Source organism: Anomaloglossus baeobatrachus, chromosome 7, assembly GCF_048569485.1.
Source record: "Anomaloglossus baeobatrachus isolate aAnoBae1 chromosome 7, aAnoBae1.hap1, whole genome shotgun sequence".
Lineage (NCBI taxonomy): Eukaryota > Metazoa > Chordata > Amphibia > Anura > Aromobatidae > Anomaloglossus > Anomaloglossus baeobatrachus.
In genome coordinates this window covers 282,613,747-282,633,881 of record NC_134359.1, presented here as the reverse complement: position 1 = coordinate 282,633,881, position 20,135 = coordinate 282,613,747, and the positions used below count along the sequence as shown (strand labels likewise).

General features: G+C 44.3%; 1 protein-coding gene across 3 annotated transcripts in view; it reads left to right on the top strand.

The window, feature by feature from the left end:
• Positions 1-15,580, top strand: part of GRID2IP (Grid2 interacting protein) — a 78,302-nt gene extending 62,722 nt beyond the window's left edge. For all 3 annotated transcript variants that reach the window (XM_075318283.1, XM_075318281.1, XM_075318280.1), the window contains 14 exons: positions 521-640; positions 1,081-1,181; positions 1,745-1,850; positions 1,928-2,217; positions 2,429-2,854; positions 3,316-3,403; positions 3,893-3,970; positions 5,251-5,447; positions 5,666-5,821; positions 9,055-9,141; positions 9,943-10,072; positions 10,281-10,399; positions 12,883-13,047; positions 14,981-15,580. In XM_075318283.1, the coding sequence (XP_075174398.1) occupies positions 521-640; positions 1,081-1,181; positions 1,745-1,850; positions 1,928-2,217; positions 2,429-2,854; positions 3,316-3,403; positions 3,893-3,970; positions 5,251-5,447; positions 5,666-5,821; positions 9,055-9,141; positions 9,943-10,072; positions 10,281-10,399; positions 12,883-13,047; positions 14,981-15,034 (2,117 nt within the window). In that variant the 3' untranslated portion in view covers positions 15,035-15,580. The remainder of the gene's footprint in view (positions 1-520; positions 641-1,080; positions 1,182-1,744; positions 1,851-1,927; positions 2,218-2,428; positions 2,855-3,315; positions 3,404-3,892; positions 3,971-5,250; positions 5,448-5,665; positions 5,822-9,054; positions 9,142-9,942; positions 10,073-10,280; positions 10,400-12,882; positions 13,048-14,980) is intronic.
• Positions 15,581-20,135: the final 4,555 nt, after the last annotated feature.

The window sequence follows — 20,135 nt, the reverse complement described above, 5'->3', positions numbered from 1 at the left end:
CATGTTGGGCACAGATTTATGAGATTAATAGCTCGGCACTCCCCGGCCGTCCCCTATATTATTAGAATTACAACATCTGTTCCCCGGACTCCCATCGTTTCCATCGTCCACTCCTGCCGTCGCCATAGCAACCAGACATCATCTGCGGAGATTTCTTCCCTTAAATCCAGTTATACACAGGGGTCACGTGCCTGCGCTCCACGCTTACGCTGTCCCCGTAATGCGGATGACAGGACTCCTCTGGTGATTACTAATATGTTTTATAGGGATGGAGCTGAGCCGTAGAAATTAAGCTTTTAATTCTCTTATCTCCTCTGGCAAAAACCCTGTCGGGTTAGGTATTATAACTCTCAACATTCACGATTTAATCACGGGTGCCAAATAGGCCAAATCTCTGCGCCCGCCGCCCAATGTCAATGGCCGGTCGAGCCTTGTTATAATCCCTGAGATGTGATGTCGGCGGATATTTTTATATTGTTATTTATGCTATAATATTCTCTTTTGCTCGTTTCACATGTAGCTGCAGTGGACGCGGATATTGGGGTCCCACATCGAGGGTCTGTCCATGGGCAGGCAATGTACCAGGGAACCATACGAGTCCCAGCTGTGGAGGAAGGGAAGACGAGCGACTACAACTCATGTATTAACACTTTATAAAGCATTTCATATATACTAACATTTCTTAAAGGGCACCTGTCACTTGCAATAAATATGTCCATTTTTTCCCCTGGTTTAAAAGAGGCTGTTCTCCTGAATCCGGCGATGTTTTACTTTTGTTCCTGCGCCTCTCTGTTCCTGAGATATGGCGTATTTAAATCTAGTCTTGTTAGCTAAGTGGGTGTGGTTCTCAACTCTTCAAGGGCAACACCCACTTAGCTCTCAAGACTAGATTTACATACACGATATATGCAGTCATATCTCAGGAACGGAGAGGCACAGGAAAACAAGAAAAACATCGCCGGATTCAGGAGAACGGCGGCATTTACACCAGGTAAAAAAATATATATATTTATGATAAACGACAGGTACCCTTTAAATAGCAGTGCTTGTGTAATAAAGTACGATGTTTGTCTTATACAGTCTCCCAGTGTGACCCAATGGAAGTTACCCCTCGCCTGACCTCAGGAGAGAGACAAGCGGGAGATGGGACATCGTTACCCGAAACACCGAACCCCAAAATGGTATGCACTGCCTTGTGTGACTGTGTATAGTGCTGTGTTGTACATGCTAGATGTATATGAGGTTATCTGGTATAATATTAACATGAATTTCTCAATAATTCAGCCCCAAAGGTTGGGCCTTTAAGGCATTATTCCCATTTTCATAGATTAATATTGTTGGATAGTGGAAAAAAAGCACTTTTGCCATTTATTCCTTGTTAAAATTTGAGATACAAACACTTTTCTTTTGTTTACAGCTCGTCGCCTTGGAAACCGACCACAGTAGCTGTCTCGTTTCTAAGCATTGCACAGACGCCGGCTGAGATTAGGCGGTAACAGTGCGCTCCAGTGATTGCGGCCAGCTTTCAAACAGCGCTTACAAGCTCAATAGAAACTGCTAGCTAGTGGTGGTCGGTCTCCTAGGCAACAGGGTGTAAACAAAAGAAAAGTGCTAATATTTCAAGAACGACTGGAAATTCTAACAAACAGTAATTTGCAAAAGTGCTTGTTTTTACAAGAACTATGCGAAAATGTCCATCCATGAAAATTTTTTTCATATTTTCTGCCTTTCTTTCATTGTTTAGATGTCGGCTGTTTACGCGGAGTTAGAGAATCGCTTTATTAATAACATGCCGGGTAAACTGAGCAGCTTGAGATCTCGCGGGTCGTGTAACCTCTACCACACCACAGGTACCAGCACGGCACTGTCGTCACTTCACATGTGGATCTGACCCTTGATTTTGTATAACAGTACATATGTTATTTAGGAGAGCGTAAGTTGGCACAGGGCAAGCACTGGCAAAATTCTGTCCCACCCTCGGATCCATGCCCACCACGACCACCCAGCGCCCCGTCGCCCAGCAGCTCCGAGTCAAATCCTTATGTCAGCCTGGATGGGAGTTTACCATCGTCGCCCACTCACAGAAAGATGTTTACCTTCTCACGACCGACTCGCTCCCGGGACACCGACCGATTCCTGGACGCGCTCAGCCGCCAACTGGGACGGAATTTAACAATCACCGATCAGTTTCTCACCCCGGAGAATGACTATGAGGAGGTAATGGACCTAAATCGAGGAAGTTTCCCAGGGTTAGACAAAAAAGGACGATTTATTCCAAAAACAGCGCCACCCCTGTCTACAGGTTGTGTGCGGTATTGCAGCTCAGACCCATTCACTTCAATAGAGCAGAGCTGCTATACCAGACACCAGATTTGCCTGTTGACTTGTAGGGTCAGCACTTGACCATATTCCTTGCCCTTTTCTACAGATGAGCTTCCAAGACGACCATCTGAGCTGCGCCCCCCGTGAAGTGAGCACCACCAGCGAGTCGGCGGGCAGCAGCGAAGATGGCAGCTCACTCACCTATTCGTCAGTCTCCGACCACATCCCGCCACCACCACACAGCCCCCCTCCGCCGCCCCCTCCGCCCAATCCAAGAGGAGATCAGGCACGCAAAAAGGAAATATCCAAAACGGTGCCCTCGTCCTTCTCCCGAAACATGGGAGGTTGTAAGCAGCAGCCGCCTTTACCTCCAGCCCCTCCACCCCTTCCCAAACCACCGGTGCCCCCGGCGCCACCTCTGGAGCCCCTGGCACATCGTGGCATGCATCGGCGTAGTGAATCCAGCCACATGAGTGTGAAGAGACTGCGCTGGGAGCAGGTGGAAAATTCAGAAGGGACGATATGGGGGCAGGTAAGTTCTCTGGTTGGATTTTCAACCAAGTGCTTCTGATCTGGGGAGGGGGGTCAGATAGGATCATGTCCTAGTTCGGAGGCTGAAGAGGTCGGAAAAGTAATTGTGCCCCATATGAACTTATCTGTCTGGACAACGGGACACATCTAATTAATTAAAAAAAAATAAAACTCCATGCAATACCTCAGTTTACCTGCGGGGGTGCTGTAGAAAAATTCAATATGTAGATTCAATTTTTCTACAGCACACCCGCAGGAAAACTGAGGTATTGCATGTATTTTTTTTCAACGATCACAACGGTTCACTGGTGGTCCTGGCAGCAGATCACCCTGTGTTTAACTCATTGCCAAAAACTGAGCTCCCCTTTACACCATTGTACATGCGTATGTGTATATATAATGGAGCTGCTGTCATCTGAGGTCGCTTCTGCTCTTTTTTTTACTATGACTATCTTTTTGCAGTTGGGGGAAGATTCTGATTATGAAAAATTAAGTGACATGGTGAAGTACCTGGACCTGGAGCTGCACTTCGGTACCCAGAAACCAACACGTAAGCAGAACTGGAGCATTATGGGTAACAGCCATGCGCCCCTCGGCGTCACCAGTGCTGACCAGCGGCTTATAAATGTTGCAGTCATCCCTGATTTCGGTTCAATTTAAAAAAATATTAAAATTCAAACTTTTCATTTTGTGCGTACAGCTCCCTATACAGAACTATGTGTCTCCACGGTAACAGACTACAAACAAACACTGTGTGGTCAGATCCTGCAGACACAATCCTTTTCTTCTGCTCCCTACTTAATTCACATACAACGCTGTTTGTTCGGGGCAAAAGATCCGATATCAGTCCAGGGTCCATATATACCCCGAGAAACACAGAATGTGGAATATATTAGTCTGTCACCATGGAGACACATAGTTCTGCACTGGAGCTGTGCACCATAGATTTGTAATACGGCCTCTTTAGGCATTTTAAGAACAGTAGAATAATGATGGTTCAGATATGGACGTCCATCTTTTTTTTTCTATGTTTTTACAGTCCTCCCAGTGATGCCAGAATCCATGAAAAACAAAGGTGCTGTTGAAATTTTGTCTCACAAAAAGGCCTACAACACAGGTAGGATAATATGAGTATCAGTCAGGTCTCCAGAATATTCCAGAATGAAATAAGTATAGGGGGGGCATGTATAAAATAACAGCATGGGATTGTACTATTCACCGACAGTAACTGCATAAAGACATCGCACTTCTGTATTATACTCCAGAGCTGCATTTACAATTCTGCATGCTGTAAAGCTAAAATCCCCTGACCTTCACAGGTTTAAATAGTTTCTTATTCTTATGTTTAGTTTTCTAATTCAGTAAGTAAACTAAGTAATGGATAAGTAATATTTATGTATATATATATATATATATATATATATATATATATATATATATATATATATATATCAGCAGAATAGTGAGTGCTGCTCTAGAGTATAATACAGGATATAACTAAGGATTAGTGCAGGATCAGTAATGTAATGTATGTATACAGTGACTGCACCAGCAGGATAGTGAGTGCAGCTCTGGAGTATAATACAGGATAAGTAGTGTAATGTATAAACACAGTGACCACAAGAGCAGAATAGTGAATGCAGCTCTGGAGTATAATACAAGAGGTAACTCAGGATCAGTAATGTAATGTATGTACACAGTGACTGCACCAGCAGAATAGTGAGTGCAGCTCTGGAGTATAATACAGGAGGTAACTCAGGATCAGTGCAGGATCAGTAATGTAATGTATGTACACAGTGACTGCACCAGCAGCATAGTGAGTGCAGCTCTGGAGTATAATACAGGAGGTAACTCAGGATCAGTGCAGGATCAGTAATGTAATGTATGTACACAGTGACTCCACCAGCAGAATAGTGAGTGCAGCTCTGGAGTATAATACAGGAGGTAACTCAGGAGCAGTACAGGATAAGTAATGTATGTACACAGTGACTGCACCAGCAGAATAGTGAGTGCAGCTCTGGAGTATAATACAGGAGGTAACTCAGGATCAGTGCAGGATCAGTAATGTAATGTATGTACACAGTGACTCCACCAGCAGAATAGTGAGTGCAGCTCTGGAGTATAATACAGGAGGTAACTCAGGATCAGTACAGGATCAGTAATGTAATGTATATGTACAGTGACTGCACCAGCAGAATAGTGAGCGCAGCTCTGGAGTATAATACAGGATGTAACTCAGGATCAGTACAGGATCAGTAATGTAATGTATGTACACAGTGACTACACCAGCAGAATAGTGAGTGCAGCTCTGGAGTATAGTACAGGATATAACTCCGGACCAGTACAGGATCAGTCATGTATTTCTCTAGTGTTGTGAGCTTGTACCTTGCCTTCCAGCTATCCTGATTGCACACTTAAAGCTCTCGCACCAGGAGCTGCGACACGTACTGATGACAATGGAGAACGAGCGTCTGGAGCCCTCACATATTAAGCAGCTCTTGCTTTATGCACCGGGTGAAGAGGAGAGGAAGCATTTTCAGTCTTATACTGGGAGTCCCAGCAAGCTGAGTGAACCGGACCAGTTTGCCCTTCAGGTAAGTCGGCCGCAGATGGGGTTCCTGTAAATCTGCATGAATCTATGAATTCTACTGAGACTGAGACTTAAAGACCCCAAGTCATCAAGACCGGTGTTTCGGAGGGTCCTCTGGAGTCAGATGTGCCATTAGGAGATGTTGGCTCTTAATGAATTTGGTGCTTTTTTCAGCCCGAAATAACAATAACAGATCTCCCTATTTTTTGGGGTCACCCTTAGATGATGCAAGTCCCAGACTATAAGATGCGCCTGAGAAGTCTCCTTTTTAAGAGCACTATGCAGGAGAAGACGGAGGAGATCCGGGCCAGCTGTGACTGCGTCCTGAAGGCGTCCACGGAGCTGAAAACCAGCAAGAAGCTGGCAAAGATACTGGAGGTGAGCGGGCGTCCCCCTGTCCTGCAGCCGAAAAAAGCCGGCCCATTATATATATATGGGTATTAGTAACATGCGTCCCTCCAGCAAGTGTGAAACTACAACTCCCAGCATGCCCTGATAGACTGCGACTGAGCGGGCGTGCTGGAGCCTTGCCATGGCATGCTGGGAGTTGTAGTTTTACAACCTCAGATTCCAGAACTTCTCATCTGTTGCATTAGGGAAGAACATACGGTAGTTGTCCCTATAGTTCTATCACTTCTCGCTCCATATAAACCTTTATTACTTCTCCGGGGCAGATTATGACATTTCATACAGAGTTGATAATTCTCTTCTTTTATTGCCCGATGTTCATAAAGGAGCCATTAATTGGCATTTACTGCAAAGTTCTCTTAAGCCATATTGATCTGGAAAGCAAAAGTTGCTGAGTAGGCGATGTACACCGAGACGTGGGCGGGGGAAGGGATTATTGGTATAAGCGCTGACGACGCTGCATTATGTCCGCGAAGCTTCCAATTACCGACCAAGCAGAATTATCCGGGAGCAGAAAATAGACAAAAAATGATAATTTACTCTGTAAAAATATATAAAAACTGAAAAATGTGCCCAGTTTTGCTGCCAAAACACCAATCAGAGCCCATCTGTGGCATCGGGGTCCCAGTCTTCAGTGATACACCCTGTGTGCCGTGGAGGTCTCCCCACCTCCAACACCTTATATCGGGAGTCCTGGAAAGCAGCATCAAGAATGGAGGGTCCCATTAGATCTGCTCCGCCCACCAGGGTAAGTGCCGAGGCTCCAGTGGAACTGCTAGAGTCCATTGAAATATGTTGTCCCCTCCAAAAAACACAATACTGTTACTAATCATCCTCTTTGTGCCTCTGTATAATAGTAATGCCCCCTTTTGTGCCTCTGACTATACAGGAAGTGAGGGGGTGGGGCTTTGACTCTACAGGAAGTGGGGCTGGCCTTTTTCTCTCTACAGGAAGTGGGGCTGGCCTTTTTCTCTCTACAGGAAGTGGGGCGGGTATTTGGGAAGTGGAGACAAGTCTTTGTCTCTACAAGAAGTGGGGGCGGGTCTTTGCCTCACTACAGGAAGTGAGGGAGGGTGTTTGCCTCTCTACAGGAGGTGGGGGTGGGTCTTTGTCTCTACAGGAAGTGGGGGAGGGTCTTTGTCTCTACAGGAAGTGGGGGAGGGTCTTTGTCTTGTACAGAAAATGTAGTTTGTTTTTGTTGATTTACTCTACAGGCTTGTTTTTGTCTCTATGGAAAGAGAGGGCGGGGCTTTGTCTGTATGGGAAGAGAGGGCGGGGCTTTGTCTCTACAGGAAGTGGGGGAGGGTCTTTGTCTCTACAGGAAGTGGGGGAGGGTCTTTGTCTCTACAGGAAGTGGGGGAGGGTCTTTGTCTCTACAGGAAGTGGGGGAGGGTCTTCGTCTCTACAGGAAGTGGGGGAGGGTCTTCGTCTCTACAGGAAGTGGGGGAGGGTCTTTGCCTCTCTATAGTAAGTGGGGGAGGGTCTTTGTCTCCTACAGAAAATGTAGTTTGTTTTTGTTGATTTACTCTACAGGCGTGTTTTTGTCTCTATGGAAAGAGAGGGTGGGGCTTTGTCTCTACAGGAAGTGGGGGAGGGTCTTTGTCTCTACAGGAAGTGGGGGAGGGTCTTTGTCTCTACAGGAAGTGGGGGAGGGTCTTTGTCTCTACAGGAAGTGGGGGAGGGTCTTTGTCTCTACAGGAAGTGGGGGAGGGTCTTTGTCTCTATAGGAAGTGGGGGAGGGTCTTCGTCTCTACAGGAAGTGGGGGAGGGTCTTCGTCTCTACAGAAAATGTAGTTTGTTTTTGTTGATTTACTCTACAGGCGTGTTTTTGTCTCTATAGAAAGAGAGGGCGGAGCTTTGTCTCTATGGAAAGAGAGGGCGGGGCTTTGTCTCTATGGAAAGAGAGTGGGGCTTTGTCGCTATGGAAAGAGAGGGCGGGGCTTTGTCTCTATGGAAAGGGAGTGGGGCTTTGTCGCTATGGAAAGAGAGGGTGGGGCTTTGTCTCTATGGAAAGTGAGGGCGGGGCTTTGTCTCTATGGAAAGTGAGGGCGGGGCTTTGTCTCTATGGAAAGTGAGGGCGGGGCTTTGTCTCTATGGAAAGTGAGGGCGGGGCTTTGTCTCTATGGAAAAAGAGGGCGGGACTTTGTCTCTTTGGAAAGTGAGGGCGGGGCTTTGCCTCTCTGGAAAGAGAGGGCGGGGCTTTGTCTCTATGGAAAGTGAGGGTGGGGCTTTGTCTCTATGGAAAGTGTGGGTGGGGCTTGTCTCCAGGAGGTGGGTGCAGGTCTTTGTCTCTCTGCTCTTGCTCCCCTGTATGTCATAATGCATGCAGGCTCAGCAGAGAGTCGGTCTTTCAGTTCCAGGCAGTCTTATCATTGGACAGCGGCAGGAGTTCCTGCACCTATAGTGCTGACAGAATAGTGCTGAAGATTAACTTGCCAACAAAAAGCAAGTTTCAGACTGTGAGAATTGGGACACATCATACTGGTCTGTGCACGTGAAGCAGATTCCCCCTGTTGTGGAGGATGGGGGGAGCAGGAGATGCTTTTTGAGAGGTTTTGTGTCTCAGGACAGATACATTATAATCCATTCTTGCTAAGTGCTGGGGTCTTAGGTCGGCACTCAGCTGCTAATCGTTCCATTACACTGGATCCCTGCCGATCGGGGCCTGGACACTGTAATGTAATCTGCAGTAATATCTTGTGTCTGTGAATAACATGGAGGAATCTTGCTGAGCAGATGGAAGACGAGGGCAGGCGGGTAACAATTAACCGGGCCGGTGTTTTCTGCAGAAAGTTCTTGTTTAATGAGTCTTGTCTGTGCAGTCAGCACATTGTACGTGTCGGCGGCGCCCCCTTCTATCACCTTGGCAGGGCGTCTGGGCAGAGTCTGACAGTCCCAGTTCTCTTTTGCGGCCACTTTAGCCCAAATTTTCATTATTCCGATGTATTTAGACAAAAAAGAAGAAACTTTTTTGCCAACAGGAAAATAAAAAATCTCACCGTTTTGTGTTTACAGCTCTCATGCTGAGTAATGTGTCTCCATGTCTACAGATTGTATATAAATTCTATGTGTAATCTGCATGGTATTCCCATCTGTATGGCCAGGATATGAAGGAGGGAAGGGGGTGACCTCTGCGAATCCCATTCATCCTGAGAAATTTGGGGATGATAATGATATTTAACCCTCTATATGATTTGTTACAGTTCGTTCTTGCGATGGGGAACTATCTGAACAACGGACAACCCAAAACCAACAGGACAACCGGGTTCAAGATTAACTTTCTGACGGAGGTACTGTGTGTCTTATGCCACATACTCATTTAAAGGGATACATTTAAAGGGGTATTCCCATCTCCAAAATCCTATCCCAATGTGTAGAAGGTGCAATAATAATATTGGCAAATACCTCTACTTAGAAATGTAGTATAGTTCTCCTGATTAGCCAAGTCTCTTACCTCATGTGCAGGGCATTGCAGCTTGAGTATCCATGGTTCCAGCCACTCATAGTGATAGTTCGTTAGTTACTCATGGTCATAACCATGGATACTTAAGCTCCTGCAATGCCCTGTACATGAGCTAAGAGACATAGCTAATCAGGAGAACTAGACTACATTTCTAATTGGAGATATTTGCCAATATTATTATTATTATTACACCTACTACATAATGGGATCAGAATTATTCGCACATGGAAACTGTCAGTAAGCAGGATAGCTTTCGATTTTTTTTTAGCTTTATTCCAATTAGTCCAATTTCATAGGACAATGAAGGGATTAATAAACCGATCTGACCCACAATCTGTTATTAGCTGGACATTATTATGCACTCGGTATATTACAGATCCGGGAATCAGGGCTCGATTATAACTGATGCGGAGGGACATAAAAATTCTGGTTACCTATAGCTGCCACAAGGGGGAGCTCTCCACATACAGATTTATACAACTACCATTGTGTTTTGCCTTTAAAGAGCCATGAACAACAGCTTGCTGATGGTTTCTATGTTCAGTACAGATATATATATATATAAATAATTATTTTTTACCAGGTGGTAGTAACAAATTTTGTGATACACCCTTATGTGTTTCCACAGCTCAGCACCACAAAGACAGTAGACGGGAAATTCACCTTTTTGCACATACTCGCCAAATCCCTCAGCCAGCATTTCCCCGAGCTGCTAAGCTTTGCCAAGGATCTCCCCACTGTGCCTCTCGCTGCCAAAGGTAGACTGAGCTCACTCTCTCGTCTTTTTTTTTTTCTGAAGCCACCACTAGGGGGAGCTCACTGCAGAGACATTGTGAGTTTAGCAGTGAGCTCCCTCTAGTGGTGGCTGCAGGCAACCAAAATGTTACCATTTGATTTTATGACTCTTAATAAAAGTATGCTAAAAATGATGGTGGATAAAAACTAATATTTCTATTTCTTCTTCAGTAAACCAGAGGTCAGTAACTGCTGACCTGAGTGACCTGCACGTGACTATCCAAGAAATCAAAAACGCCTGTGGCCGGATGACTAGCCCCCCAGAAGACAAGTTCCCCCTCACTATGAGTGTATCCACCCTAAATACAACCGTATATTAGGGAACACAATTATATAATAATACTAGCTGTAGTACCCGGGCATTGCCAGGAATAGTAACTGTCTCTCTGATTCTCTCACAGTCTTTGTCTCTGTGTCGCTATCTGTCTGTTTCTATCTCTCTGTCTGTCTTTGTATCAGTCTGCCTCTCTCTATCTCTCTCTATCTCTGTCTCTTTCCCCGTCTGTCTCTTTTCAGGTCTGTCTCTTTCCTCGTCTGTCTCGTTCCTCGTCTGTCTCTTTCCCCGTCTGTCTCTGTCTGCCTCTTTCCAAGTCTGCCTCTTTCCAAGTCTGCCTCTCTCCAGGTCTGTCTCTTTCCAGGTCTGTCTCATTCCAGGTCTGTTTCTTTCCTTGTCTGTCTCTTTCACCGTCTGTCTCTGTCTTTCTGTCTCTTTCCCCGTCTGTCTTTGTCTGTCTCTTTCCCCACCAGTCTCTTTCCCGTCTGTCTCTTTTCAGGTCTGTCTCTTTCCTCGTCTGTCTTGTTCCTCGTCTGTCTCTTTCCCCGTCTGTCTCTGTCTGCCTCTTTCCAAGTCTGCCTCTCTCCAGGTCTGTCTCTTTCCAGGTCTGTCTCTTTCCCCGTCTGTCTCTGTCTTTCTGTCTCTTTCCCCGTCTTCCTCTGTCTGTCTCTTTCACCGTCTGTCTCTGTCTGTCTGTCTCTTTCCCCACTTGTCTCTTTCCCCGTCTGTCTCTTTCCCCGTCTGTCTCTTTTCAGGTCTGTCTCTTTCCCCGTCTGTCTCTTTCCCCGTCTGTCTCTTTCCCCGTCTGTCTCTTTTCAGGTCTGTCTCTTTCCTCGTCTGTCTCGTTCCTCGTCTGTCTCTTTCCCCGTCTGTCTCTGTCTGCCTCTTTCCAAGTCTGCCTCTCTCCAGGTCTGTCTCTTTCCAGGTCTGTCTCATCCCAGGTCTGTTTCTTTCCTTGTCTGTCTCTTTCCCCGTCTGTCTCTGTCTTTCTGTCTCTTTCCCCGTCTGTCTTTGTCTGTCTCTTTCCCCACCAGTCTCTTTCCCGTCTGTCTCTTTCCTCGTCTGTCTTGTTCCTCGTCTGTCTCTTTCCCCGTCTGTCTCTGTCTGCCTCTTTCCAAGTCTGCCTCTCTCCAGGTCTGTCTCTTTCCAGGTCTGTCTCTTTCCCCGTCTGTCTCTGTCTTTCTGTCTCTTTCCCCGTCTTCCTCTGTCTGTCTCTTTCACTGTCTGTCTCTGTCTGTCTGTCTCTTTCCCCACTTGTCTCTTGCCCCGTCTGTCTCTTTCCCCGTCTGTCTCTTTTCAGGTCTGTCTCTTTCCTCGTCTGTCTCATTCCTCGTCTGTCTCTTTCCCCGTCTGTCTCTGTCTGCCTCTTTCCAAGTCTGCCTCTCTCCAGGTCTGTCTCTTTCCAGGTCTGTCTCTTTCCAGGTCTGTCTCTTTCCAGGTCTGTTTCTTTCCTTGTCTGTCTCTTTCCCCGTCTGTCTCTGTCTTTCTGTCTCTTTCCCCGTCTGTCTCTGTCTGTCTCTTTCACCGTTTGTCTTTCTCTTTCCTTGTCTGTCTCTCTCTCTCTGTCTGTCTCTCTCTATCCGTCTCCCCACTGATATATTATTACCTCACACATAAGCTTCTTATACTAACAATGTCTTTTGTTCCTATAGCAACCAATCACAGCTGATATTAAAACCAATAGTTCCAGACTCCATTTACTTTAATGGAGGCATGTTTTTTGGAGAGTAACTGAAAAGTGCGGGGTTAAATTTTCCTGTCAAAACATAGTCTACGACGTTCCATGGGTCACATGAGACACCTGTGCAAAATTTCGTGATTGTAAATGCGATGGTGCGGATTCCTTTAGCAAACATACACACATACATACATACATACATACATACATACATACACTGAGCTTTATATATTAGATTGATTTTTATTTATTAGTGCCTTCAGCATATATTAAAAATGTGAAAACCGCTCGTCAATATCTTATTTCTGTGCTGAGATATAATAGATTGAAGTTGCAGGCCCAGAACCTGGGGCTGCACTACTGACTGATTCTAAAAACAGAATTAATTTCCGTCAGTTCTGTCAGGTGCAGTGTTGTCATAGCGACAATTCAAATCTGTGAATTCAAATCACGGAATGTAACTAACAGAAATTTAAAGGGGACATATCACAAGAATCTCTCAGTAGTGCAGCCTCAGGCTTTCGGTTTGTGACTTCAAAGTGTCATATCTCAGCACAGAAATAAGATATTCAACAACGGTTTTCACATTCTTAATGTACTTTAAAGGACCTTTTTTTTTAATTTACTCTTTCATACTTATATATTTTGTGGCAAAGCGTCTTGAAGTAAAATCCTCTACGGTTAGCTGTATACCTGCTCTGTTTTCTCTCTTCTTTCATATCTTTTCATAAATCCATGGGGGTTATATTTTTGGGGGGGTGAACATTAAGTCTCATATCTCATCGGCTGATATTTAAGCATCCTTAACCCTCGCTCCTCAGACATTCCTTGAGAACACATTCCCTTTAATGCAGAGTCTGGACACACTGCAGCACCGGGCCATGGAGGATTTCTTTAAAGTCTGCTCCTACTTCGGGGAGGACCCCAAGGGCTCGACCACTGAGGCTTTTTTTGGAATATTTGCGGATTTTATCAGCAAATTTGAGGTAAGGCAAGATTGTGGAACTTTTCCAGCTCTCATCTGTTCTCCATGTACAGCACCTCTGCTTGCTTTCAGTGAATAAGAACATTCCTATTTATATCCGGAGGTGGAAAACCTGTAAGGACATAATACTGTTACCAGCTCGGGCTTTGCTATGGTTGCATCCTCTGTGAGGTTGATCTCATGGTTGGGGTCACCATTATTGGCCCCTCTGAACATTAAGGGCATCATGTAAAATATCTCCTTAAGTATTGTGTATTTTACTCTCCGCTCACACGACTTTATTAAGTCTATGAATGGCGGCTTAGGTGCTTAAAAAGGCAAATTTTATTCAATGTTCCTTGTTTACAAAGGAAAAGACAAGAGTGTCATCTGAGCAGTACAATAATACTATAATCACCAAGCACAAGTATCCTAAAGGGTACAACACTTTTGACAAAGACCTTGGTATCTCGGCTTCAACAGTTCCCCAATATTATGAAAGCACAAGCAGTCTAAATACTTTTTCCAAAGACCTTTGCATCCCGGCATCAACAGGTCCAAACTGTATCAAGAAGAGTGCTGTCTGAGCAAAGCAGAAATACTATTATCACCAAGAACAAGCAGTCTAAACGGTACTATACTATTTCCAAAGAACTCGGCATCCCATCAACAGGTTTAAATGGTATCAAGACCATATGGTGCTATACTATTTCCAAAGACCTTGGCATCCAAACATCAACAGGTTTAAATGATCTCAAGATGTTTGCTGCCCGAGCAAACCAGAAATATCATTATCACCAAGCACAAGCAGTCTAAAGGGTGCAACACTCTTTTGCCAAAGACCCTGGCATCCCGGCTTCAACAGTTTCAATGGTATGAAAGCACAACCAGTCTAAATATAATAATGGCATCAACAGGTCCAAAGTGTATCAAGAAGCGTGCTGTCTGAGCAAAGCAGAAATACTACTATCACCAAGCACAAGCAGTCTATAAGGTACAAAACTATTTCCAAAGACCTTGGCATCCCGGCATCATCAGGTCCAAATGAAGAAGTTTGCCGTCTGAGTAGATGATAAATACTATTATCACCAAGCACAAGTAGTCTAATAAAGGATCATTCTTGATTGACAATGAAGCGTGCAATTCTCTGCTCCATTCACACAGGGGTGCAAAGCCCCGGTCACAGGAGCCCCGTTCACAGGAGCCCTGGTCACAGGAGCCCCAGCGATCAGCCAGTTATTCCCTAAAATATGGATTGAGGACAATTCCAAAAAATATGCTAATCATACCCGGTCCTTACTTTGCCAATAATATTCACCCCAGCTGGACCTGCACTGACACTTTGTAGCAAACAGTATAGAGATACAACTGTAGCAAAACCTCAGCTGCGAGGCGTATAAAGTCGGTAAGGATTTCCAGTCTCTGGATATATATATATGAATGGTGTTTTTTATGCACTGACAGGAAGCAGAGATCTTGAAATCGGTGAGTAATTGGTCTATTAGGGTGGCACGGTGGCTCAGTGGTTAGCACTGCAGTCTTGTGGTTGCTCAGTGGTTAGCACTTCAGTCTTGTGGTCGCTCAGTGGTTAGCACTGCAGTCTTGTGGTGGCTCAGTGGTTAGCAGTGCAGTCTTGTGGTGGCTCAGTGGTTAGCACTGCAGTCTTGCAGCGCTGGGGTCCTGGGTTCAAATCCCACCAAGGACACCATCTGCAAGGAGTTTGTATGTTCTCCCCGTGTTTGCGTGGGTTTCCTCCGGATTCTCCGGTTTCCTCCCACACTCCAAAGACATACAGATAGGGACTCTAGATTGTGAGCCCCAATGGGGACAGTGTTCCTGATGTATGTAAAGCGCTGTGGAATATGTTAGCGCTATATGAAAATAAAGATTTGATTTTTTATTAGTAAGTTAAAGATCTGTTTAACCCCTGCACTTCTGCTTTCCATTTTATCCAGAAAGCCTTCGGGGACCTCCAATCAGGTGACCCACAGCTCCCCCCCGTCTGGTAATGACACGACTACGGCGGCGCCAGGCAGGACTGTGACAATTTCATGCTCCGGGCCCCCAGGGGCCGTGCGGGAGCCCTCGGCTTGGACGACCTGTTTGCAGAGGAGGAAGCACAGAAGCCGCGGATGTAAATGGCTGCAAAAAACCTCCGTCCTGGCAGCACGGTCCGGCAAGGACGGAGCGGCGAGCGGCACACAAAGATCTGCAAAATCCTATGCGAGGTATCTGAAGGACCTGTACAGACGGAAGCAATGCAATCTACTCCATCACCCCCCTCCCCAATTTATGTTACCGCAAGGCCTCCTATTTGGGACTTTTAAGGACTATCCCCCTATAGGCTGCACCGGCATCTGCCTCCATCCCCCGTCCTATAGTTTCTCTTTATATACGCACATAAAGCAGGTTCTAGATTAATATATAAGCTGCCCCCCAAGCACCCCTTATAAAGACCCCCTAAATATATAGTTATATATGTTTTAAATCTACCGTGTCATTTTACACTGGACTTCTTGTAAGCTGCAGGAATAAAGAAATGCGTATTTATTACATTTCATGTTGCATTGTGTCATTTTTGGGGAAAAAAAGGCAAATTTCTAGCAAAGAGCATGACACCGCCTACTGGTCATGTGTGGTATTGCACATTTAAAGGGGTTGTATCAAGATGACAAGTTATCACCTATACATGAAGGATAAGTGTTCGTTGATGGTCTCGGCGTAGAGAAACTCACTAAATCCGAAAATCACCGATTTTACTGCTCCATTAAAAGTCTAAGTCACATAGTACATGGATGAGCAAAAAATGCTCCATTAAGGATAGACTGCAATACCAGATACAACCTGTGCACAAGGGGGGGCGCTGCTTCTGGTAAAAGCAGGTAAAGGTAAAAGATACAAATGTGATGGAAAGGAGCAGATTTTTTTTATTTTTGTGCCTATACGATATGGTGATACTGTCATATTGTGATCGTGGATAAAGCGTTTTTTAAAAGTTTGTGAACCCGTCACAATGTTGATATTTCTGCATAATATTCACCTGAAATGGCATCAAATTTTCACACAAGTCCTAAAAGCAGATAAAGAACCAAATGAAAGAAATGAATAAAAAATATTAGACTTTTATCAGATTTTTATAGAGGAAAATGATCCTTTATCTGTGGTTGTCAAGTTGGCTTCTGATGGTCATACCATTGTTGTACAATGTCCTCCTGATGGTGGATTTATGAACATTACCATTAATTAATGTGAGAGGCCTTTAGTTGCTTAGAAGATACCTTGGGTCCCTTTGTGACCTCCATTATTATACGCCTTGCTCTCATTATAATCTTTGTTAGTTGACCACTTTCTTGTGCAGGGTATGGTCCATTAGGAAGCAAACCTGACGGTCACACCTTTGTTGTTCAGTGTCCTCCTGTTGGTGGATTTATGAACATTAACATTTGCTAATATCAGACGCCTTTAGTTGCTTAGAAGTTACCTTGGGTTCCTTTGTGACCTCCACGATTATATGCCTTGCTCTCGTTGTGATCTTTGTTGACCACTCTTGGGGAGGGTATGTTCTATTAGGAAGCAAAGCTGACAGTCACACCATTGTTGTTTAATGTTCTCCTGTTGGTGCATTTAGAAAGATTAACATTAGTTATTGTGAGAGGCCTTTGGTTGCTTAGAAGTCACCTTGGGTTACTTTGTGACCTCAATTATTATACGCCTTGCTCTCGTTATGATCTTTGTTAGTTGACCACTCTTGGGGAGGGTAATAATGGTCCATTAGCAAAGCAAACCTGACTGTTACACCATCGTTGTACAATGTCCTACTGTTGGTGGATTTCTGAACTTTAACAGTAGTTAATGTGAGAGGCCTTTGGTTGCTTAGAACTTACCTTGGGTTCCTTTGTGACCTCCATTATTTTACCCCTTGATCTTGGAGTGATCTTTGGTAGTTGACTTCTCAATGTCCTCCTGTTGGTAGATTTATGAACACTACTATTAATTAATGTGAGAGGTCTTGGTTCCTTAGAAGTTACCTTGGGTTCCTTTGTAACCTTTACTATTATACCACATACTCTTGGAGTGATCATTTGCTGCTGACCACTGTTGGGGAGGGTAACAATTGTCCATTAGGAAAGCAAACCTGAAGGTCACACCATTGTTGCTCAATGTCCTCCTGTTGGTGGATTATGAACATTAACATTAGCTTATTTCAGAGGCTTTTAGATGCTTAGAAGTTACCTTGGGTTCCTTTGTGACCTCAATTATTATACGCCTTGCTCTCGGTATGATCTTTGTTAGTTGACCACTCTTGGTGAGGGTAATAATGGTCCATTAGGAAAGCAAACCTGATGGTCACACCATTGTTGTTTAATATTCTGTTGGTGGATTTATGAACATTAACAGTAGTTAATGTGAGATGCCTTTGGTTGCTTAGAAGTTACCTTGGGTTCCTTTGTGACCTCCAATATTATTCCCCTTGATCTTGGAGTGATCTTTGTTAGTTGACAACTCAATGTCCTCCTGCTGGTGAATTTATGAACATTAACATTAGCTTATATCAGAGGCTTTTAGTTGTTTAGAGGTTACCTTGGGTTCCTTTGTGACCTCCATTATTATACATATGCCTTGTTATCGTTATGATCTTTGTTAGTTGACCACTCTTGGGAGGGTAATAATGGTCCATTAGGAAAGCAAACCTGACAGTCACATCATTGTTGTTCAGTGTCCTCCTGTTGTTGGATTTATGAACATTAACTTATATCAGAGGCTTTTAGTTGCCTAGAAGTTACCTTAGGTTCCTTTGTGACCTCCAATATTATACGCCTTGTTCTCTTTATGATCTTTGTTAGTTGACCACTCTTTGGAAGGGTAATATAATGGTTCATTAGGAAAGCAAACCTGACAGTCACACCATTGTTATTCAGTGTCGTCCTGTTGATGGATTTATGAACATTAACACTTGGTAATATTAGAGGCCTTTGGTTGCTTAGAAGTTACCTTGGGTTCCTTTGTGACCTCCATTATTATACGCCTTGCTCTTGGAGTGATCTTTGTTAGTTGACCACTGTTGAGGAGGGTAATAATGATTTTGAATTTTTTCCACACAATCTGTCTGACTGTGGATTTTTGGAGTCCAAATTCTTTAGAGATAGTTTTGTAACCTTTCCCAGCCTGTAATCTTTCTTCTGAGCTCCTCGAAAATCTCCTTTGTCCGTGCCATGTTACTCTTCCACTTTGATAGATCCATTTTCCTTAACGAAACCAGTCTGCCCAATCACACCTCATTAATCCGTTAGGTTCACATACTTTTATCACTCAGACATGTGACATTAGATCAATAAAACAATCACAAAGTCTAATATTTTTTGACTCCTTTGTTTTATTTCGTCCTTTATCTACTCTTAGGACTTGTATTGAATATCTGATGTAGTTTTAGGACAAATTTATGTAGAAATCTGGAAAATTTTGAAGGGTTCACAAACTTTCAAGCACCAGTGTCAGTGTTGTCTTTGGCCGGGGTGAAGGCCTCCAGCGCTGGTACGTTTCCAGCGGTCTTGTAATTGCTTGCTTATGGTTATTCATTGCAGCCATTGTGTAATGTGTATCTGTATCCAGCGAGGCCGAGCCCGGAAGATTATTTCTTGTATCTCTTAGCTCCACATTAGCCGCAACCGCAAACTCCCAACTTCCCAGCAACTGGTGAAACTGGTGCCTCCACCTGTGATGTCATCACAAGACAATTATACTATTATATTCCATCTGAATGTTTGCATCTTTCCATTATCGAGTCACACCCAAATGTGACTTACCTGCATATTCACACTATACACTGCTCTTCCTGATCATGACAGGGTCCAGCCAAGGGGGCCCCAACTGATTGCTTCACTGATAACACCTCTATATACAGGAGATATTACAGGATTCAGCATTCACAATAGGGGATGTCACAGCTCACCTCCTCCTCCTCATATACAAAAACTGATAACACCTCTATATACAGTAAATAACACAAGATCCATCATTCACAATATGTGATGCCACAGGTCACCTCCTCCCCCTCCTTTACACTGGTAGATAACACAGGGTTCACCATTCACATTAGATGAATAGGTTATGTCACAGCTCACTTCCTGCTCCCCGTGCACAATGACTGATAATTCTATAGATAACACAGGATCCCGCTGTACAATAACTGACTACACCTCTATATATAGTAGCTAACACAGGATCCACAATTCACAATATGTGATATCACAGCTCACCTCCTCCCCTCCTGTAAAATGACTGATAACACCTCTATATACAATAGATAACACAGGATCCACCATTCACAATATGTAATATCATAGCTCACCTCCTCCTGTACAATAACTGATAACAACTCTATAGATAACACACAATCCACCATTCACAATAGGTGATGTCACAGCTCACCTCCAACTCCTGTACAATGACTGATAAGACCTCTATATACAGTAGATAACACAGGATCCATCACTCATAATAGGTGTTATCATAGCTCATCTCCTTCCCCTCCAGTACAATGACTGATAACACAGGAACCACCATTCACAATAGGTGTTGTCGCAGCTCCCCTCCTCCCCCTCCTGTACAATAACTGATAGCACATCCATATACCATAGATAACTCAGGATCCATCATTCACAATAAGTCATGTCATAGCTCACCTCCTCCTCTCCCTGTACAATGGTAACACAGGATCCACTATTCAGAATAAGTGATGTCACAGCTCACCTCCTCCTCCTCCTGTACAATAACTGATAACGCTTTATACAGTAGATAACTCAGGATCCACCATTCGCAATAGGTGATGTCACAGATCACCTCCTCCTCCTCCTGTACAATAACTGATAACTCTTTATACTATACAGTAGATAACTCAGGATCCACCATTCACAATAAGTGATGTCACAGCTCACCTCCTCCTCTTCATGTACCATGACTGGTAACACAGGATCCACCATTCACAATAAGTGATGTCACAGCTCACCTCCTCCTCCTGTACAATAACTGATAAGGCTTTATACAGAAGATAACTCAGGCTCCACCATTCACAATAGGTGATGTCACAGCTCACCTCCTCCTGTACAATGA